The sequence below is a fragment of the Dipodomys ordii genome, unplaced genomic scaffold (assembly GCF_000151885.1).
Source record: "Dipodomys ordii isolate 6190 unplaced genomic scaffold, Dord_2.0 Scaffold8, whole genome shotgun sequence".
In the NCBI taxonomy this organism is placed as follows: Eukaryota; Metazoa; Chordata; class Mammalia; order Rodentia; family Heteromyidae; genus Dipodomys; species Dipodomys ordii.
The window spans coordinates 22,746,446-22,770,768 of NW_012267224.1; the positions used below are offsets into that span (position 1 = coordinate 22,746,446).

Sequence of the window (24,323 nt, forward strand, 5' to 3'; positions counted from 1 at the left end):
ACTTCTGAAAAATAAGCACATAAAAATATTTTATATTGTTTTATACTTACAGTATGTTTTATATTTTATGTTATATTATGCAACTAGAAAGTAGCTAAAAAAATTCTTATGTCAAATACTCCAAAATAGATCTAACAAGTTTTCTATAACCTCTTTATAGGATACATAATTTAAAAAATTGGGTATATAATTGGAGAAATATATAATGTTCAGAACTCTGGGATGACAATTTCCATATGTTAAAAATATGGATTATAGATTTAATTAATTTTCAATAAAATATTCATGTTGTTGTTTTATATCATGGGGGAGAATTTAAAATGTAATTATATATAAAGTTTATACATAATTATAATCCATTGAGAGTAAAAAATCTTAAATGAAATTTATTATTTCCAGTAGTTTCATCATCATAAATTATAATTCTATATTAATTAAAACAGTGTGTATTGGTACAAAACTAGAACTCCCACTAGTCTTCATATATTATCATTTTTATGAAGCACTATTCATCCTTTCAGGAAGTTTTCTTAAAACTCTAAAGCAGCAAATTTTATAATGGTAGTTTTAAAATTGATTGACGTTAAAAATGTTCACATTTACCCAATCACTTTGGATTGGGAAATTCTCAAAGACACTGATGATTCCAACTATTTAGCCACACAGTAAACATCAGATAGTCAAAAAATATGAGATAAAATATGCAAATAGTATCCATTCCAGTACTTGTGGCTCATGCGTGTATTCTTAGCTACTCAGAGATCTGAAGTTCATGATTTGGTAAAAGCTAACCTGGGTAAGAAAGAAACTTAGACTTTTATCCCGATTAGCCACTAAAAAATTGGCTCAAATGATAGAGCAGTGGTAGCTTTGAGTGGCAAAGCTCAAGAACATACCCAGGCCCTGACATTCAAGCCCCAGGACCAGCAAAGAAGAAAGAAGAAAGAAGAAAGAAGAAAGAAGAAAGAAGGGGGAGGAGGGGGAGGAGGAGAAGAGTCCCACAAGTACCATAAGTGAAGTTACTACTTATGGTCATTAAAATCTCAGAACGTTAACTGAAACATACCTCCAATGTCTGGTCGAAGTTTGTTGTCATAACCCTGCAGCAGGGAGTTGAGAATTTGGGTGATATCTCCTTCATGGATTTTTGGTGCCAAGACCCATGTTTTATTCACTGTTAAATCTTCATCATCCTCATCATCTGCCTTATCAACACTAAATAAATGCAAAACAATTGAAACACATAATAAAAATTTAATCAGACATGAATTATATATATATAGATAGATACAGATAAAATTAGTTTACAATCATTATATGTTATGAAAGAATAAATAACAGTGTAAAAAGTTACTTCCAAAGCTGGGCATCAGTGGATCCCAGCTGTAATCCTAGTTATTTAAATGGATTGAGATTTGAGGAGGACAATTTGAAGTCAGCCTGGATAGACAAATTCTCAGTATTCTTGTCTCCAACTAACCAGTAAGAAGTTCAAATTGGAGGCATGGTCCAAGCCATAGAAAGAAAAAGCTGAGTGAAAACACAAGGCCCTGAGTTCCAGTCCCAAGATCAGCACACACAAAGAAGTTTATCTGATTTTGGGAAAGGAAAGGGAATAACAAAATGGTGAGACAAAGGACAGAGGGTGAACCAGCGCAACAGCGATATTCACAAGACGCCATGTTGGAAATGAACCTTACAAATTGGCGGGGAAGGGAGTCAGGGGGGTAAGGAAAGTGGGAGAAATCAAGGGAGGGGGTAACAATGTTCGACAAGAAATGTACTCATTACTTATATAACAGTAACACCTCTGTGTATCACTCTTACAATAAAATAAAATATAATTACTTCCAGTAAGTTCAATGTCATTACCATTAATCTTACTACTTGCAAGACTGCCCTGTGCTAAGCAGCTTACTTGACCATGCTCCTCACCATGATGTACTGTACTAGCCCAAAGGCCCGAGGCCCTCCAAACATGACCTGACCAAGACAAAGCTGTGAGGCCAAATAAATCAATCTTTTCTCTTTATGAGGTATATCGTCATTCAGAAAGCTACCAACAGAAATATTCACATAGCAAAATAAAGCTAGCTTTAAGCAATTTACTTTCTTAGTTTTTGTTTTTAATTTTTTATTGTGAAAATACTGTACAGAGGGGTTACAATTACATGGGCAAGATAATGCGTACATTTCTTATCAAGCATTGTAGCCTCCTCCTTTGTTTCCCCTTCCCATCCCTTCCCAGCCTCCTCCTCCCACCTCCCCCACCCAGTTTCTATCCATAGTAATTTCATTAATCATTATTGTTAAGGAACAATGAGTTGTGCCATTTCCTTCAATGTCTCTCTCTTCCTTCCTGTAAGGGATGATTCTTCTCAAACTCACTAAATTCTAACTCCTGTGACCTGAGTTTCTCCTAGCATTTGAAAAAAAAAAAATCCTTGACTTGGGCTAATAACACATACCTCAGTTCCCTTACACCATTCTCACAGGATTCGCCTATCTATCTGACCTCAAGTAAACAGACAGCCTGAATAAAATACCAATGATACCACCCTCAAAGGAAGCCATAATTTAGCCAGGAAGAAGTGATTTGCAACTTATCCTAGCAACTCAAAGGCTGAGATTTGAGAATCATGGTTTGAAGCCAGTGTGATGAGAAAGTCTATGAAACCCTTATCGCTAATTAACTACCAAAATGAAGGAAGTAGAGCTGTGACTCAAGTGGTAGAGTGGTAGCTCTGAGGACAGAAGCTCAGGAACAGTGAATTGCCAGGCACTGAGTTCAATCAAGCCCCTCCCCAGGATTGGCACCAACATCACAACCCTAAATTTGGGTAAGTAGAATATGCTTCTCACATTTCGAGGCCAATCATTGGCCCAGGAGCACAAGTTCCTTCCATGTTTTTATTATATTCCATTACTTTGCATTGAGAGAAGTTGGTTAATTTGACCAAGGTAACAATAGAGACAATTGAAGAGCTTGGGTTCTGACATCAATACTACACAATGGAAATGTTACTACCTTTTAACTGTGAGCAAAATTATCAATGAGGATGTAGCTTTTGATTCCCTGTTTCAAAGGATGCAGTAACTACCACAAAATGTACAAAGGTCAGCTTTGATTTTTCCAGGTGTTCTATTGTAGTAAGATTTTTTTTTTGTATTTAACTTTGGGATGTATATTCTACTGAAGTAATATTATTTTCTTCAATTTTTTTCTATCATTTTTCTAAAATAAAGTAGATTGATAAATAATAGGTAGATGGATAAAATAAATAGTTGATAGACTAAGGCATTGAAAATATTGAGGAATATCCATTAGTATGCCACCTCAGAACATTTTTTTGCATCGTTAGATTTGCTGAGACTTTATCAACAAGTAAAATTTTAGATCTCAGTCCTGTTTCCTAGAATGACATCAACCAGAAATTTAAAGGCTTTTTTTGGTGGTTGGATTATTTTGTTTTGTTTTGATTTTGTTTTTTTTACTAGCTTCTTGGTAACCTGCAAACCACATGCATATTCCTTTCCCAGGTAACACAGAGCTAAAATGAAAACTAATCTCTATGATATTACAAAGCTATGTTACCTTATTTTAGGCAATAACAGAAATGAAATTTCATTACAGTTAATTTCTCTGCATCTTCCCTTTACACTCTCCCAATTACTTCCAGAATATTTGTTAATTACTTTCAATATCATATGGGTAATTTTTGGTGATTAAAAAGTACTTACAATTTTTTTAAGAACTTAGTTGTTATAATTCGTCTTTTCCAAAGAACTGAGAGGTTTTATAAATTTTACATTATTTTTGATGACTTATTTGGTAGACAGAATTGGTTTTTTTAATAGTGCTTTGTTAAAGGAAGATTGAGTTTATAAAGAATCACTAAATGTCTAACATACTACAAAAGGTGTGTGATAGGTTTCTTTCCCATACATTGTCATTAAATTCACAATCACCAAAAAGTTCCAGTAAATACTAATATTAAATAATCCAACTATGATTTAAAACAAGATTGGTCTAATTTGAAGATGTTTTCTCATTTTTTGAAGTTTCTCTGACAGTCTATCTCATCTTTTTTTAAATATATATTTTTATTGTAAAGATACTAGACAGAAGGTTACAGTTAAATGAGCAAGGTAATGAGTCCATTTCCTATGGAGTATTGTTACCCCCACCTTTGTTTTTCCCCTACTATCCCTTCCCTCCTCACCTCCCCACCTCCTCCCCAGCCACAGCCAAATTGTAATTTGTTTACAACATAGTGTCTTGTACATCTCATTGTTACAATAGGTCAACCTGTATCCTTATTTCAGCATTTTGTTATTTACTTTCCCCTCCCCAAATTAGAAAAATGTATATTGAAAAATCTAGGTGGTCAGATTTAGATTTATTTACCCCATAACAACATAATAATTATGGTATATAAATATAAATATGGTACATAAATAATTATGGTACATGTTTGGATGTTTAGTCCTTTTCATTTAGAGACTGATAAGGCAAAAAAGATATTCGCAAAGGATCATATTTTCTCTGAAGAAAAACAAATGTTCTATGTGATGTTTGAATTCATCTAGGGAAGAATTTGCACATATTAAATATGTGCTAAGTGCTGGAAATAGGAAGTAAGACATTATATTTCAAATCTAGATGATCATTTAATTTTAATAATGGAAAAAACCAATGTTGCAGAAAAACATCATGCAAAACAATGCCTAGGACAGTAGAAAAAATGGACATAATTTTAAACATTAATAGTAGGTTCATCAAATAATGACACACACTCATATAATGGAATCTGTGGTTGCATTATTAATAGTAGTAAGGAGTCTGAGAAAAGGCATTGGGGCCATAGCTCTCAGGAGTAAAATGCTGAATTATTTGCCTGGCATGTAGAGTCCCTGTGTTCTATGCCTAATACTATACACCAAGTTAATAAAAAACATGAAAGAATGTTTATACTAAATATTATATGAAAAATAGCACAAAGGTATTGGTTTCCATAGTAATCTGTATATAAGGTAGATTAAGTTTTTGGTGAGAAAACAAAATAATATGCACACTTAGTAATCAAAAATATGTGGAGGTATAGAAGCATAACTTTTATCTCTGTAGGTTTTTACTATCCTACTATTTTCCTGTATACATTTGATAAGATAAATACAAGGAAAGGAAAGATGATTTGACAGGAATGTCTACCAGAAATGAACTGTCTCTTCTTATATACAACAGATTGTTCTGCAATGAATTTCTAATCATAAAAACATAAATAATTAAATAGAACCTTTTACAGTGAGAGGCAGAACACTCGATTCTGTCAGGTAAATGATGGCAGCCTTGTCCTCAGAACATTAGTCTCCTGTCCATCTAGCTGTCAGGGCTCATGATCAGCACTAAATCTTTCCAGAGACAAGTTGTCCCTGGTCCCTTAAAACATAATCAGCCTTCCAGACTCCCACTGGACACTCACTGGACTGGTTATCATTTCCTCAGAAGGGCACTGCACTCTTGGGACGTCTGACCTAATATTCTCTTCCTTTTTAAATGGCTAGGTGGCACATATTTGGCCTACAGCTTCTCCTCCCATTTATTAATTTTAGATGCTTCTTGACAGTACCTTACATGTCTAATCTTATCTTGGCATCTACTTTATTAAAATGTCTGCTTCAACAATCTTGAATTGTAAACTATCAACTATTTACTAAGGACAGTTTGCATCCCAAGTATCATGCTTTGCTTTTTTCTTGATCTTATTAGTGTTATTTATATGAGTTATTTGGATGACCTAAGAATTATTCATTGAAAGGTGCATTGAAGACATTATTTTGTTTGTTATAACAAGAGTTTTTGAACTGAGAACTGAGAGATAATTTAGGTAAAGACAAAGCATGCCACAGCCTGCAATCTTGAAGAGATGCCATCTGTATCACTGTAGGAATACACAAATGCCTAGAGTAAGTCCCATCAGCTCATAGGACTGGTTTTCATGCATAAGGTACAGTTGAACTTTGCTGAGGTGGTCCAGGGTTTACATCTGTTGACCTGCACTAACTTTGAATAGTGCCCTCTTGCTCACAGAATGGCCCAGTTTGAATGACAAATCACAGTCATCCTGCATACACTTCACATAAAAATGAGTGAGGGTGTTCTGCTTCTGCCACTGGAGGGAGAACCTTTCATCAATCTACCAAGAAAGCAGATGTGAAACGCAAAACAGCTGTATGCGTTGACTGAGGAATCTGACTAAATCTGAAGGAATATTGGTAGAGATTTTTCATCATCATTTGAATAAAATGTTGTAATTCAAATGCAATGAACTGATAAGGCCATTTGCATACTTGTATAAGAAAAAGGAAAATTGTTGCTTCTTTCACTGTATACATGTATGGGAAGAAATAATGGGAGGTTATATACATATATATTGATTATTCTATGGTTTTGAGTTATACTTTGTTACTTTTAAAAAAAACCATGTTTTTTTTATTGTGAAAATACCGTCCAGAGGGGTTACAATTACAAGAGCAAGGTAATGAGTACAGTTTTTATCAAGCATTGTTTCCTCCTCCTTTGTTTCCCCTTCCCATCCTTGCCCTCCCATCTTCCCCCCACCCCATCCCCACCAAAGATGTACAGTTGGTTTTTCGACATAATGACTTGTACATCTCATTGTTGCAGTGGGTCTACCTGTATCCCTATTTAAATGATTTGTTTTTTCCCTTCCCCTCCACAAATTATACCAACATCAAATACAGTGAAAACAAGGGTTATACCGTGGGGGAGGGACATACAAAGCAACAAAGAAATCATGTCCCTGAGCTCTTCAGCTCAAGGCAAGCACTCTACCACTTTGAGCTATGGCGCCACTTCTGGTTTTCTGGTGATTTTTTGGAGATAAGAGTTTCATGGACTTTCCTGCCCGGGCTGGCTTTGAACTGCGATCCTCAGATCTCAGCCTCCTGACTAGCTAGGATTACAGGCGTGAGCCAGAGCCACCAGCGCCCAGCCAAAGAAATCATCTATAAACATGTTAGAAACAATTGCATGAAAGGAAAAAAATACATTTGAATACTTAACTTAGGGTTCATTTCCCTAACATCAACTTATCTGACCTTTTCTGCTTGACTCAGACATATACTAGTAATTGCAAATAAGGGAAGCCATGGGACCTATGTTTCTTTGGGCCTGGCTTACTTAATATAATTTTTTCCGAGACTTTCCATTTCCTAACAAATGGGGCAATGTCATTCTTTCTGATGGAGGCATAGAATTCCATTGTGTATATATACGACATTTTCTTGATCCATTCATCTACTGATTATGTTCATCGATATAGCCAAACAGGAATCATGATTCTTACAAAAGAACTATCAAATTCTGTTTGTTACTCTTTTTTGAGATGACTACATAGCTTTATCTTCTAGAAACAAATATTGCTAATACAAATTTAACAATATTACTCAGCCAATGTAAAACTGAGATACTGGGGACGTATACTTGATCAAGACTCTCAATTCTTTCCTTTCTCCGCTTAGAAATCAAATAAATACATCTGCTCAGAAGTCATGACTACCAGAATTGTAGGTATTTCATATCATTGAAGGCAAATAATTAACTGGGTTCTTTTACTGCTCTTCTGATTTTTATGTTAGCAAGTTCAATTAGCTGTATTATTATAGTATCACTGTTAATGTTTGTTTAATTAACTGAGCAAAGGCATAAGTACCTTGATTAGACAAAAGTATATCTGAAATTGATATTCTGCATACTTAAGTTAATGTTTCTTAACTCAATTTGTATAATTGGTATTTTTCTCCCAAGCTTCTATATGCATTGTCAGCCTTTAGCCTAAATATCTCCTAAGAATATGACATCCTTGAAATATGAATCTATAAACTTGTGTTCAATTTTCAGGCAAAAATAAGGGTATAATTTAGAAAGAAGTGATTTCACTAAAGTTTCACAGCTACTTAATGACCAAAGAGTTCCATATCATATCATGGGGAAAATGATTTGACAGATTAATTCAACTGTCTTAACGATTATACTTTTTGTATGTAGTTACTTAGAAGAATGTCTTCTTTAAAATGTGCTGAGAGGTTTGCTAGGAAGAAATTATTATCAAATATTTTAGGACCATAAAGCAATAGATTGGAATCATCAACTATTTAAACCTATCACATAGTTCAAAGAAGAAGTCTTCTACATTTTTCTCCCTTTCCAATCATAATGATTGCTATAATGATTATGGTACAGTGCTATAGTAAAATTCATAATCATTATATATATATATGCATCGATAAGTGGCATAGAATACATATAACCATTATAACCATTTTAATGTAATTAGACATACGATCATGTGATCATTGTAACAATTTAATGGATATAAAACAGTACTTAATTGTCATTTCATCAAACTCCCTTGTTTGTGAAGTAAGTTATTGACAATAATCTGTGAATAAAGTAGAAAAGCACTAAATTAATAGCACCTATCCTTATATTTTGGTTATCTGATTTTCTGTGCATTACGTGCTAATTTGTATTTCAGCATTTTAAACTAACTAATACTATTTTAGTAAACCTTTCAAATATTTTACTTAATTCGATTGTTTTTGGTAAGTTGTGGGTCTTGAACTCTGGGCCTGGGGGCCATCCCTGAGCTCTTCAAGTCAAGGCAAGCACTCTATCACTCTATCACTTCCTATTTTGGGTAATTATTATCACCTGATCATCTTCTAGATGTTGATGTAAATACGATTAAAATGTCCCCAGAGAAAAGTGTTATATAGAACACAGAACACTTGGATTCAGTGTTAATAGTAATGCTGTGTGACTTCTACGGGCCATAATTTTCTCATATATCCTTTATATTTAGGATATCTATAATTTCTTTGGTATCTAGCAAAATTTGAAAGTTATTGTATTTGTAAAAAATGGTACATTTTGAGCATGGTAAAGTGGATCAGCTAGTTTTCCTTTTCCATAAATCAACAAAAAGTAGAAAAGAAGGAGAAAATTTCTCCAGCACCACCTTTGGAAAGGAAGGAGAAGTCTGTAATCAACAATCAAAATGAATGGAAGAGTTGTACATGTCTGAAAGATGTGGAAAAATGGTTGTTTTTATGTTAAAGGCAAACTTCTGAGGCACAATCAAAAACAGATGCACTCTCAGCAGATGTGGGCCTTTTCTAAAACTGGCTTGCTAAAAGCAAAATAAAATGCAAAGAAAGTCAATTTGCTAAAGCTAAAAAAAGAACCACACAGCCATATAGACACAACTTATTATCACTGAAGTAAGATGAGGATCTTTGTACTTTGTGTAATTCTAGACTTACCTGTCTCAGCAGTATGGACTGTTTGATGGTGAGAGAGTATGCAATATATAATCATTACTCTATGCAAAACAAATGGAATTCCTTAAAATAACATTGAAGGAAATTGTCATAGTTAAAAATTTAATTTAATAAATTAAAAAATTAATTAATTCACCTGTGTTTGCTGAAGAAGCCAGAAATAATATAGTTAGATACAGATTTATCATCTATTTTCAGATATTTTTGAAAATATTTACAAGTTAATCTGCATATAATTTTAAAAATGAGAACACATCAACCCAAAAAATTCAGAGCCAAACAAGAAATTGCAAACAATTTTTCTACTTCCAGGCATCTAGTACCATGCTTTCTTGACTCAACTGGCTAGCTTTATAGACACTTTTGGTTCATATTTCTATTGAAGTCATACTTTTCTTTGTCAACAATTAGCTATCAGTCATGGTCTCTGGACAGTTCAGGAGGCTCTGAACTCATATTTCAGGCTCATTTATTTTATTTTATTTTTATTGTGAAAACACTGTACAGAGGGGTTACCAGTACATGGGCTTAATGAGTACATTTCTTATCAAGCATTGTAGCCTCCTCCTTTGTTTCTTGTAAAGTTCGTTTTCGACATAACGACTTGTACATCTCATTGTTGCAATGGGTCCACCTGTATCCCTATTTAAATGATTTGTTTTTCCCCTTCCCCTCCACAAATTATACCGACATCAAATACAGTGAAAGCAGGGGTTATACTGTGGAGGAGGGACATACAAAGCAACAAAGAAATCTTATAATTGTGTTAGAAACAATCGCATGAAAGAAAAAAAAACATTTGAATACATATCTTAGGGTTCATTTCCCTAACATCAACTTATCTGACCTTTTCTGCTTGACTCAGACATATAGTAGATACTGCAAATAAGGGAAACCATGGGACCTATGTTTCTTTGGACCTGGCTTACTTCACTTAATATAATTTTTTCCAAGTTTTTCCATTTCCTAACAAATGGGGCAATGTCATTCTTTCTGATGGAGGCATAGAATTCCATTGTGTATATATACCACATTTTCTTGATCCATTCATCTACTGAGGGGCATCTGGGTTGGTTCCATATCTTAGCTATGGTAAATAATGCTGCAATAAACTTAGTGTGCTGGTAGCTTTAGTGATCATTTGTTTGTGATCATTTGGGTAAATGCCCAAAAGTGGGATTGCTGGGTCATAGGGGAGTTCTATGTGGAGTCTTTTGAGGAAACTCCATACTGCTTTCAAAACTGGTTGAACATGTTTACACTCCCACCAACAATGCAGTAAGGTTCCCTTCTGTCCACATCCCCTCCAGCATCTGTTGTTGTTAGAGTTCTTGATTATAGCCATTCTAACTGGGGTGAGGTGGTATCTCAATGTTGTTTTGATTTGAATTTCTTTTATGGCTAGGGGGGTTGAGCATTTCTTCATATGTCTATTGGCCATCCTTCTTTCCTCTTCATAGAAGTTTCTCTTTAAGTCTTTAGCCCACTTATTTATTGGGCAGTTGTTTCTTTGAAGGTTTTTTGTTGGGGGATTTAATTTTTTGAGTTCCAGGTATATTTTAGATATGAGACCCTTATCCTTTATATGGCTAGTGAAGATCTTCTCCCAATCATGGGCTTTCTATTGATCTTGCTAGCTATGTCCTTTGCCATGCAGAAGCTCTGCAATTTCATGCAATCACATTTATCCAACCTTTCTTTGATCTGTTGTGTTTCTGGGTCTCTATGAAGAAAATTTCAGCCTGTGTTCAGGCTCATTTAGAATATGACAGATGTTGAAATCCAAGATGACCCAGTTCCCTTCAATGATGATACTGGGGAATTTAAATGTTTTTAAGAAATGTAGAGACTGTTAGTTTTGGGGAGAACCATGCAGATTTTGCTCAAGGAGAAAAATACAGGGATTTCTTTATAAAGATTTCAGAAGAGCTCTGGTCCAAAGTCCCATGATGCTTGGTTTTTCCAAGCCTTTATTGGATCCCAGATGATAATTATTCATCATTTTTATATGCTTTGTTTGTTTAGTAAGTGGTTTTGTTAACTAGGATGAAAAGAAATTTATACTATAAAAATCCTTGAGAGACAGTGTTAATGGAAAGAAGATAGTTGCTTTTTTCATTTTAAATTGGTAGAATAATAAGAGAGAAGCAGAAAACTTTCCTCATCATTAAATGTCTGAGCCTCACATCTGCTAATGCCATTAGGTACCTAATGACAAAGCTTATGTTATATGGGCAAGGTTCCACAGCAGTGCAAAATTACCTATTTAGCAACAAATATTTTAAATGAGTATTTTTTATTCACAGAAAATATAGTCTAGTAAGAATATGGGTACTAACACCAATTTCTGTCAAAGGTCCAAAGTTCATAACAGACACACACACACACAAAAGTGGGTTTTATCACAACTAAATTAAACTCCAGTTGGCCAATATTTTTATTGCATATAAATTAACTTCTTATACATACTAGGGGGTTTCACCATGACATTTTCATACATGCAAGTAATCTTCTTTAATCATATTCCCTACCCACTTTAGACTCAGTAAGTATTTGAGATATAAATACCTTTCGTTTTTCCTAATACCCCCTTTCCTTGAGTTTAGAATTTTTTAAGAAATATTCTTATGTGTGAAATGAAATAATTAGGCATAGTGAGAAAAACTAACTTTCAAGGTATGTCATTAAGCTAAATGTAAAAACAATTATGAGAAAAATGATTCATACTTTCAGTTCCAAGGGGAACCAAATTGTTATTTTATTCCATTGCTTTTGTTATTCATTTTATTTTTATATAATATTTTATTATGTCAGTTCATGCATGTGTTTAAGACAGAGCAAAGCAGTCACATTTCAAAGCAAATGAGTTATCTAACTCAAAGCTGTTAGTCTTTCTGCAGGTTTTCATATTTTATATTGTGTGTATTGTGTATTGACATACTATATATTGTTATTTTCAATGTGTGCTCACGATTGTGTATTGATCCTCTGTGCTCTTCATATGGTTTTCTTTTCACTGTTCATTAATAACCTCCCATGTAGGTTAACTCTTCACAGTTGCTCTTACTATCTTTTCTTGGTTCCATTTTCCACCCCTCTCTAGTTGTATATGTTCTGCCTCTGATACAAAGTTGTACAGTTTGGAATAAACACTTCAAATCTCAACAATCCAGTACTATTTTTAACTATATATTTTATTTCCTCTGTTAATTTGAATTACAAAAATTTTATATTTTGAAAGCTTTATAATTTGACATTTAAAATACTGTATTATTATGATCAAATATATACTAAAGTGGGATATCATCAGAATCCACTCTAGAGGTTGGAAAATATAATTCAAATTTAAAAGATCAAATCCAGGGGCTGGGAAGGTGGCTCAGTGGTAGAGCGCTTGCTTTGCATGCACGAGGCCTTGGGTTCAGTTCCTCAGCACCACATAAGCAGAAAAAGCCAAACGTGGTGCTGTGGCTCAAGTGGTAGAGCACTAGCCTTGAGCTGAAGAGCTGAGGGACAGGCCCAGGCCAGAGTACAGGCCCCATGACCAACCAAAAAAAAAGAAAGATTAAATCCATCCTGATTTCCAATAATGGTAAATTATCTAGGTATATATAAATGAAAAATATCAATGATGGAACAAAATATTCTAAAAAATAATAGATATAAAAACTATAGATTTCCCAAACATTCTGAGCTGTCAGGGAGGATTTAACTAACAACCAGAAGAAATATTAGCAAACCTTTATTAATCAATTTGAAGTTAATGTTCTATGGAAGATAAAGATGTATAAAATGAATACATTACTCAGAAATATGCAAATGTATATTTTATATGAATTTATTGAGTTTGGGATGCTCAATTTGGTCCCACTTTTCCCAAGTGAATTAAGCTCAGGATGCTAAAATTATAAGTTCTAAACTTATTAAGTATAGGTGCTTTTCTTACCTAAGTTTTTATTTTAGGAAAGATAGAATGCATTCAATCAAGAGTTAAGCCAATGTTTTTAAATTTCACCTCCTTAAATGTATTAGAATTTTGGCAAGAATTCAGTTAATTATGTCACTAAATCTCCCTGAGAAGAGAGGTGGTGTGCTTAGACTATAGAACTGGAAATCAACTTTTTCTTATTCATATTTGCTACATGTGTTGCAGACATGCAGCTATCAAATAAAAACATAAGGTGAATGTCTGACCTTAAGCATCATAAAATGTGTTATAAATGCAAGAAGTCCACTCCTTTATAAAGTTAAAATATAAAGTTTATGCTAGGGTAATGAATAAATGGTCTTCATTTTCATCATTACACATGTGGGTGGGCATTTGTCTGTTTTATTTCTGAGGCAAACCAAGTGTCTAGCGAAATGGCACAATGGGAGCTTTTGATTATTAAGTGTTCAATAAATGTAGAAATAAGTAGTTGTATCCTGAGGTAAATAATTAATAATTATGACTTTTTTAGTGAAGATAAAAGCATTTCTGAGCAGTTTCACTTACTTGCCCCAAATCTTCCAGCAAGTAATACAGCTAAAATTCATTAAAAAGGCCCAAGAGTATTGACAGAGTTTCTTCTGAGTCTCTGAACTTTCAGGCTTGCATCTTCTAGTTTCATGTCAAACAGCAACCATAGAGATGTTTTAAATATACAGGTCATATCAGGCATCTGCAATGATCTAACCTTGGATTCCAATTGAATATTTTCCTATTTCATTTACAACAAGAAATTCCTTCCAGGGTTTCTATCTCAAAATGCTCTCTCTTCAAACTTTCATCTAGCCTGTCTAATGTTTCTTGTGTTCCTAGTATTTCTTCAGGTATTACTTAATCACTGAACACATCTGATAACCCTATTACTTATTGTCTAGTCCCAAATGCCAGATCTTGCTCAGTCAGCCATCTTATATATATATATATATATATGTATATATATATATATATATATCAATACACTATATAAGCAATATATATACGGTATATATATATATTGTATATATACCATATATATTGTATATATATATATACAATATATATATTGTATATATAGTATATATATAATATATATATTGTATAATATATTGTATATATTGTATATATATTGTATGTATATTAAATATTATGTATATATACATTATATATACACAATATATATAATATATATTGTATAATATATATTATATTGTATAACAAATACCAGATCTTGCTCAGTCAGCCATTATATATACGGGCTGTATATGTATATACATATCTCATATACATACAATATTCTCATATATATTGCATATAAATAAACTTTTAATCAGGAAATAAGACTAAGTATAATATGTAAGTGTGCCACACTGTGTGTTTTTAATCTGTCTTCTGCTTAATTTTACCATAATACTGACCATATTACATAGCAATTTACTTAATTACTTATGACTCTAAAATTAACAAATCTAAGTGTATAAGGTATTCAATATGGTACTATTGGAAAAAGCCCAATATCTTGGTAGATTCCTAATTTAAACACATAGGTTGGGAATATAGATCAATTGGTAAAATAGTTGCCAAGCAAAGCACAACACCAAGGATTCAATCTCCTGGCTTTCAAAGAAAAAAGTACTGAATAAGTGAATGAATGGAAAGGAGATTTCAGGCAAAACTGCAGTAAACTTGAAATTCCCAAATCAAGAAACTATTTTAATTATTTCTCATAAAATTGATTTTAAATGGAGAAACTTTCTGATACTAGTTCTAATCTGCAACAAGAAAAATAGATGAAAAAATATGATTCCTCTCACCATTGCAACACAAATTAAGACTAAGACTCAATGTGTAGGAAAAGTAACATTGAAGAAAACTAAAAATTAATTGCTTAATGTAAAGACAAAAAATGAAGGAAAAGTAAAAATTCTACCTCCAAAATAATTTTACTCTATCACATTTGAAATTTGTTTATGAATTTAATACTGTTTTATTTAAAATCCCTTTTATGTAATGTGTTAAAATCATGCTAGTTAAACCATCAAAAGCCAAAATTCTAAAATATTACAGAAAAACATTTTGAAAGAAATTTGTCTACACAAATAAAAAGAAAACAAAATTGCTGCAATCAAATCCTTATTGTAGTGAAACACAAAGAAATTAGCAGGAACAAAATTAAGCATACAAAATTAGACTATGTGTATATAAAAATGTGATGTATGATGAGAAGAATTGGTTGACTTAGAAATGAAAGGATGAAATATCAGTAAAGATATAAGTTATTAGAAATCAAAATTCAATCTCTAACTTAAACAGCAAATTATAGACATAATAAAGTATAAAACATCAAAGAAGATAGTGAAAAAATGTTGGCCACTAGAACAGGAGACGGCCAAATGTGAAACCAGAAAAAATGACAAAAATTAAAAATTAGCAAGAATTTATGGGTATATAGCTCATTTTACAAAGCAGGGATATTTAATTGAGAGATAATTACCACAAATCTGGTGTACAAATATTTAAAGGGAAGGAAAAATACTAGTAAGTATATAAAAGTAGGCAAACATTTACTGGTGACATGGAAGAGATCTATTAGGCCTATTAGTAGTAAAAATATGAACATGTGACATTTTTATATTCATTCGTAGAATGTGGAATTTGCTTTATTAGTATTGCCAAGGCAATACCAATAAATATCTGAAGAAAAAGTCAAGTACATTATTTTTATATGACAAGTACCAAAATAGTGTTCACACCAGGTGTTGGTGGTTCATGCTTATAATTCTAGCTACTCAGGAGCCCAAGATCTGAGGATGGCAGGCAGGAAATTCCGTGAGACTCACATTTCCATTTAACCATCAAAAAGCCAGAAGTGGATCTATGGCTCAAGTGGTAGAATACTAGCTTTAAGCATAAAAGCCCAGAGACTTTAATGCAAGCCCCATGAATGACAGACACACAAAACATAGTTCACAAAAATAAAAAGAGAAAGAAATAGAAATACTCAATTACTGAGTAACAACAACTCTTCTAGAATATAGAATATATACTACGTAATTATTAAAAAGTAAATAGAATGATATCAATGTTCTCAGCATATTATTTCATTGATGTTTTCAAAAAGGACTTTGATCAATCTCTAAACCTATCAGAGCACAAATTTATCCATTTTGATTATGTAAAAGAGAATAAAATTCTATTCACAAATGAGGTACACTGTGATTTCAGAGTAGATTTTCAAAAATTAAAGATACAATAAATTATATTTAGGAAAAAAGTAAAAATAATCTTTTTTAAAAATTCTTAATGCCTTTGTTTATAGATTTGCAAGTTTTTTGAGTTTATTTATTGATCCTTAATGCAACAATCATTGCTATTAATAAAATAATATACTTTGCCCATCTTTGGATTTGGTTTTTATTTTGCAGACAGATCAACTCTGTTCATTAAAACTGAGTTTAGAGCCTCACACCTGTAATCCTAGCTACTTAGGAGGCTGAGATCTGAGAGTCATTTTTCAAAGCCATCCTAAGCAGGAAAGTCAGTGAGACTCATCTCCAATAAACCACCAGAAAGCTAGAAATGGCGCTGTGGCTCAAGTAGTAGAGTGCTAGCCTTGAGCTGAAGAGCTGAGGGACAGTACTCAGGCCTAGAGTTCAAGCCCCATGACCAACAAAAAACAAAACAAACATACATACAAATAAATAAATAAATAAAAAACAACTGAGTTTAGTAATCTTGGTAATATAGATACTAGTCTTCAGAACTTTGGCATAATCCCAAAGATTGTAAATACTCTCTTGGAATTACTTCAATGTGAATTTTTTAGAAGAATGGGAAAGTATAATTTTTCATATAACATATTTTAAAGTGACCACTGGGTAGAGAATGTATTAAAATGAATACCAAATTCTCCATATCAACTTATATCCATAGAGACTGACAGGACATAAATTAGATTTAGATATGATACAACATTTCATGACATTCACATTTTCTAAATTTTTGCTGCTTTTACACATCAGATAAATGCTTCAAAGCTGCTAAAATTTGTGCAAACTGATGGCATCATAATGAGTCTTATTAAATTATAAAACACCCTAAAAATCCTTAGGAATGAAAGAAATGGGATATAATACTTCTGAATACAGATATAAGTACTATATTCTTGGCCTGGGATCTTAAAAGACTGAAGTATTTTCATGATATTAACATAAGATGCTTTTAGATAAGTTGTTTCAAAAAAGAAGAAAATATGAGAATGAGTACAACAGAAACAACCAACCATAATCTTTTCCCCCAATCTATGCAAGTTATGACACTTGGAAATCTTTCACAAATGATTTTTACTAAGAAAATCTCATAAATAAAATAAGTACTCACATGCCACCTGCACAAGATAGCAGATTAGCTTATAGAATAAAGCCATTAGAATAAAGCTCAATCATGCCAGTTATAGCTTATGGTGTTCTAGTTAATGTGGCTACCTTGAGAAGAAAGTATTCCTGACTCAAGTCATAACATAGTCACAGAGCATTGCAGAAAATGGTTCTGTTAAGGATAGGCATCTAGAATGACTGTGAGGTAAATGTATCCATATATTTAAATTGATCACACATTGTGCAGCTTTAAGTTATATGGACTTAGAAATCCTACCAAAAATTAACTTGATAGCTAAACTTGATGGCTACTAGTCTAAAAGATATGTGGAGAACCAAATAACACACTGGTCATCCACAATGAAAATACTAAAATTAAATCCAATATATTTTATATATAATTCTGATCTACGAATGGTAGCAACAGGTTGGAGACCCAGATCTATGTGAAATTTACTTTCACATCTCCATTGCTCAGTACAATCTATCTGAATTTGTCCTTTACTTTGTTTAAAAATAAGAAGAAACATTACAATCTCAGCAAACATTTTTCCCCTGGGAGAAAAGGATGCCTAGAGTTCAGAATTTTACTATCAAACTCAATTATGTACTCTATATACTCTTTACAAGGCTGTTGTTATTCTAATGTCACACTAGGTGAGCAAAATAAAGAAAAATTTAAAAGATCTTCCATATCTCAAAGACCATTGCTCTCTCCACAATGTTTCCGTCTATCACATTGACCCAAACTTTTCCCAGAACTCTAATGATAGAAAGAAGTCCTTAGCATTTCCTCTGCACATCAATACAAGAATCCCAGATAAGACCTTGTGGGCACTGAATAGAGCTGATGAGTAATAAATGTTTGCTGTTTTAATAGCTAAAGCCATTTCCTGAAATATGGGACTTCAGTTAGCCATACAATTTTAGTATTGAGTTAGATACTGCAAAATATGGGAGAAAAAGTCTGAAATCTTATTACCCTCATATTAAATACAAGAATATGCTAATAAGCAGCAGCATCAGAGGGCTTAATGAAATACATTCACTATCTTATTTTATTGAAAATAAATTGGGATTGATATAATTTTCACTATTTGGATACAATTTGTTTGGTATATCTACAAATAAACAATTTTTACTATGGTATTACATAGTCTTCTTAAAAATAAAGTACCCATTCCATTTTCAAGAAAATGTATCTACCACAAATACTCTTGCTTTTAATTCTTTTTGTAACTTCCTTTCTCTTTTAGTCTATTTCCCCCAACTCTCCTCTCCTTTTACTTTCCTTCCTATTTTCTCCCTCCCTGTATCCTTTCTCTCTTGTATTTTGAATTTTATTTATTTTTATTGGAAAGGTGATATACTGAGGGGCTGCAGTTGCATAGATCAGCTAAGGAGTCATTGCTTTTTTAAAAGTGTCACACCTCTTCCCTTGTTTTCTCCCAGTTTTTCCCTTCCCTGCCCCTCCCCACCTTTCCTCCACCACAAGTTGTATAGTTCATTTTCAACATAGTGTCATAGTGAGTATCACTGCTGAATTTGTTCACCCTTTGTACCACCACTTCTGTGGGTCACCTTTCTCTTCCCCAAACAGATAAACTTGCATACAAGACAAAAAGTCCAGAAAACCAAAACAGCCACAAAAGGGTACAAATAAAACAAAACAAAAACACAAAAACTAAAATGAAAAACCTCTCATTTCCATTTCTTGGAGATCATTTTGATAACATAGTTTTTTTATGATCGTATACATAGCTATTGAGACTTGGTGATCTTCTCCTTCTCTCTTATCTCCTACATCCCCAATTATATTGGTTACTTTTACTTATAGTCTATTTTAATTTGAATGATATGGCACTCAGGAACACAAGCTCAGGGCAAAGGAATTTGAGTCTTGAAATCAATATTCACCAACAAGATGACAGTAAATTACCAGAATTCTGTGCCCCAGTTTGTCTATATGTAAAATGAAACAAATTGTAATATTTAGCTTTGCTCTCCTTAGATGGTTGACTGGCCTGGCAATGAATAACCTTCAAGGTTAAACATTTATCACCAGAATTTAAGCTACCTTTTCCCACATAAACATCTAGTATTGCTGATGGCAAATATCATGGCTCTCTTATGCTCTTTCTTGCTTACAAATTGTCCAATCAGCATTCTCTGTGCTCAAAAAATTAGCACCCTCTGTTTATTGTTGACATCCTAAGGTATATTTATTTATTTTGACCAGAAGAAGGTTATTTATGATACTATAAATGTAGATCTTAGCAAGCAGATAAGTTCATATAGATAGTAATCATTTTTGCTGTACTTAAACCTAGCATATCACATTGTATTTAGCACTCAGGCATTAAAAGAATTTCTGCTGAATAAATAAATAGTCTTCCAAATTCAAAAGATATTCAACAATCTACACTGATGTAGGTCTTTAGTGGACTTAAAATCGTTTAAGTATAATGTTATCATTGTTCTGTCCCAGAGGTCTGTTATCATGTCATTTCAGGATAAAATATTAAGCATTAGGTTCTTTGCACAAATTTTCTTTCTTGGTCTTGAAACCGTCTAGAAATATGGATGACAAGTAAGGGCTTGTGCCTCAAAGACTGGTCTGAAATCACTCTAGAAGGAAATGTTAGAACTGAATCTAGCACTTATATTGATGGGGAAGTCCAGGGTTCTCACTTGATACCTGCCTACACGTGCATTCTTTTTCTGTAGCCTACATCTTCTCCCAGGGCCTGTCTTTCTCCTTGACCCATGACAGACATCTCTCATATGTGATCATCATCCTCTCAGGATCTCAACTGCCATTTTTCAGTTTCCTCTTCTCCCTTCCTTCCTTCATTCCTTCCTTTGGGCTTCTGCCTCATTCTTCCATTCCTGAATAATTTCTATCATATTTATGTAACCAAAAAGTATTACATTCATCTATTTAATGGTTGAATGACATGTGAAACATTTTCTTTTATTGCTCTGACAAATGAGTGTTTCATAGTATAGAATGGAATAAAATTGAAGAAGAATTTTGCTTGTTTGGATCATCTAGATGAGAATTCATCGGTTAGACATATCATCTTCAAATTCAATTTAGGTTTCCATCCTTTGAATGTGTAATTATCATAGAATTATTTTGTTCTCCCATTCACATGTTTATGAACAGTATTTGATTAGAAAGCAGAGTTAAAAAAATCTATACATATAAGGGAAAAATCATTCATTGATTACCATATTCACAAACCATATTACTGAAACTTGAAGTTAATATATTTTGAAAGTAAATATATTTGAATTTTTTACTTGGCAAACTGCATTTTAGAATTTTTGATTCATGAATTTTTAAATAAAGCATTTTTCAGCATTCTTAAAATGCATCTTCTTAGTCAAATCTTAATTAAAGTTACTATTTGGGAGAGATAAATGACAAATCCTTTTGAAAAATCAGATTACAGCCAGATTGTTGTGAACATTTAAAAAAGTCAAATCAAGCTGAAGAAATGTAAAAGAACTTGTCAAGATGCCATAGTGTCTCTTGACACAGAATCCATGACTAGAGCTTTTAGTGACAACAGAAGATTTGGTTTCAAAGTTGAGCAATATAAAAATCAATACAGTGTCTCCTCTTTATCCTCTTGATAGAAACTAATGAGGAAGCAAGCTTTGCTTCTGTTTAGATATTAGGTTCCAGTTTAGGAAGTCTCTAAATACATGACTTTGGAGATTTATTTTAGAAACCAGAAAGTGTACATATTGACATCAATTATATCCAACTAAACACAAATGAATAAGTTCAGCACGTTTAACTACTTTAAAAACTGAAGACATAAGCTCTCATAACTGAAGACTTAAAGAGCTAATTATAACTTTCACATACAGTTTTATTTTCTAACATGCATTTCTTCATTGACTAGAGTAATATAGGTTGTCCATACTATGATGATGAAATATTTTCCATATTAACTGTATAACCAATTCAGTGTTAACTGTATAATGTGTTTACCACATATACATATGGTAAAAACAGAGTAAGGAATTCACATTTAGGCTTTCTGTCTTTGAAGCTACTAAGAAAAACCAATAAAGCAATCATTGAGTCATTTTATTTTTCAGTTGGAATCATATCCTGGCTTATTGAATGTGAAAAATTGAAGGAAGTACAATGTATTACTTTCCTTCATTTCTTAGATAAAACAAATGTGGCCCATGAGGTTGAGTCATTGACATGAGTTCAGACTGCTGAACTTTGGCCCTGCCAAATAAGCCACACACAGAGTTCATTAACTCTGAAGAGTGTGATGACAATTCTGGAGCCAGTTACAGATATAATAAGTATCAAAAGAAAACATTTTTACTTAAAATACAGCATCTCATTCTTTAGGCCATATGCACTTTACTAAGCAATTGTACTATTTGAAAGAGATCATTGTGCTTGTAAAACTATACAGGTTGTTACTCCAGAGAAACCTCTGCTTTTACATCATAATACAATGAAGGTCAGTGTTCTACTTGTCTTCTTTACAATTTTATAATATACTCAAAGAGATTTTACACTATGATGAAACATGTAGAAGGCATAATTCACTGGTAGTGTGTGCTCATGCAGAACATTTAAGAACCTAAGGAAAAGGATAAATAAAGCACAACTAAACCCACAAAGCTAGTATTACTTGGCCTTTAAGACAATCTCTATCTTCTGAGAGAAAAATAACAGTCCTACTAGCTATACACAACAACAAGCCATTCACTCTAGCTACACACTGAAATGATCATAATAATTTATTTTGAGCAATGACATACATGTAATTACAAAGCCATGTTTCCATCATTGTTGTATTTGCATCCTGGAATTCCAAACAAGACTATATTCTAAAATAATGTGATTTAAACCATAGTAATTTAAAACAACTTCCATGATAGTGTGTCCCAGGTTTTTATAGTACTTATGTTTTCACAAGATCCAGGTGTGGCGCTGAGCATTTCCTTTCCCTATCAGAAAGACTTCAAAGTTTCATTGAAACAGCCCTGTCTTGTTCCTGTTAGACTACAGGTTTGTGATTGGTGATCTCTCTCCCCTATCCTCTCTCTTTCTCTCTCTCTTACACACACATACACACAGTTAATTACTTGTAGACAGCGAATTAAAATAATTAAAGCAAAGCGGATTCCAGTAGAATGAAGCATTTTTATAGTAAACACTGTTATGATACATTTTCACCTTTGGTGGGCATGTTAGCTAAATTTAACATCATATTTATAAAATGTTGGTTTATACCAGAAAGTTGCCATTCCTCCATAAGACTGTGAAATATTGGTAGACAGGAAAAAAATAAATACATTATGTAGGGGAAAAAGGTGCTGAAATAACTTTTGTCTTTAACGTGCACAATCACCCAGAAAGTTCATCAATGGCATTCATTCCCTCATTTTAGTCAGTCATTTCTGCTCCATTTCAATCCTCCCGGTAACTGAACCCATTATTAGTTTATACTACTTACAGTCAAAAACAAGGGAACTAACGTTAATGCTTCAGAAATAGGCTCATGTCATACTAGCTGAGAGTAAGGTTTAGTCAGAGAATTAAATAAAGACAAATATGACCCAGGACCCTCCGGAAGGGCAAATGACTTAACTTTTGAATGCTTTTTAAAAGAACGGAAATAAGTAAGAAGAGGCAAATACCCCCAACTCTGAAATAAAATAAATAGTTGTAAATTCTTAAATCCACTCACCAGTTTCCCAAATGCAGGGTCAGTAATAAGAACATCAACCTCAGCCCTCTACTTTGACTCCACAGAAGAAAAGGGGAAAAGAGAAAGGCTTTCCAAGAACCCATCAGGATCGGGTTTTGTTTTGTTTTTTGTTTTGTTTTGTTTTCTTTTTGGTTTTTGTTTTTCTCTTTTCTGTTGGTGCTGCTCTGTCTCAGTTTCCCGGGCAGGAGTTTCCCTCACACCTCACGGCAGCAGAGTGAGTAAGAGAAGGGGAGACAGAGGAAGGGAAATACACCTCCCAGCCAGGTAGGATGCAACTCCCAGCAGAACTGAGCAGGAGCACCAATCAGACCGGGCGGATGCTGGCATAAATTATTTCATAAAGAGTTGGGCCAATCAGTGCGCCACGGAGGCGGGGCTTCCCCTACTAGAAACCGAGCCCAGTAGGGAAAAGGGCTTCGAGTTTTGGGGGGTTATTTTTTTTCTTTTTCTTTTTCTCCTAACAGAAAAATAAACCTCTTTTCCCTCCCAGACACGGAGAAACGTGTGAGTGGGTTTGACAGCCTCGCGCTGCGGGGAAGAGCCTGCCTGTCTCTCTCTTCGCCCGTGCCTTTCCCTCCCGTACTTTGGGGGGCGGGGGGACCCTGGCCTCTTGGCTCTCAGACTAGGATTCGGAACTCTCTTCCAGGAGAGACCGCCAGGAAGCCGGCAGTACCTAATTAGTTGCCTCAGGATCGTGACGATTCTGTTAATTTGGGTTAATTACTGTTCGCTAATGTTGAAGGTGGGGGTGTGTCTCGTTTAATCTCTGCAAATCCAATACCTGACACAGGCCCCGCACCTACAAACGCAGAGTTGTTGAATACACGATGATTGAATGAACGAATGAATGAACAGGGTTAG

At 33.5% G+C, this 24,323-nt stretch overlaps 1 protein-coding gene across 1 annotated transcript in view; it reads right to left on the reverse strand.

The window, feature by feature from the left end:
• Gabrg1 (gamma-aminobutyric acid (GABA) A receptor, gamma 1) overlaps positions 1–23,547 on the reverse strand; it is a 62,721-nt gene extending 39,174 nt beyond the window's left edge. Inside the window, exons 1-2 of the mRNA XM_013008977.1 lie at positions 23,442–23,547; positions 1,067–1,215 (exon numbers count right to left, since the gene is read on the reverse strand). Coding sequence (XP_012864431.1) covers positions 1,067–1,215; positions 23,442–23,545 — 253 coding nt within the window. The 5' untranslated portion in view covers positions 23,546–23,547. The remainder of the gene's footprint in view (positions 1–1,066; positions 1,216–23,441) is intronic.
• Between the last annotated feature and the right edge of the window lie 776 nt (positions 23,548–24,323).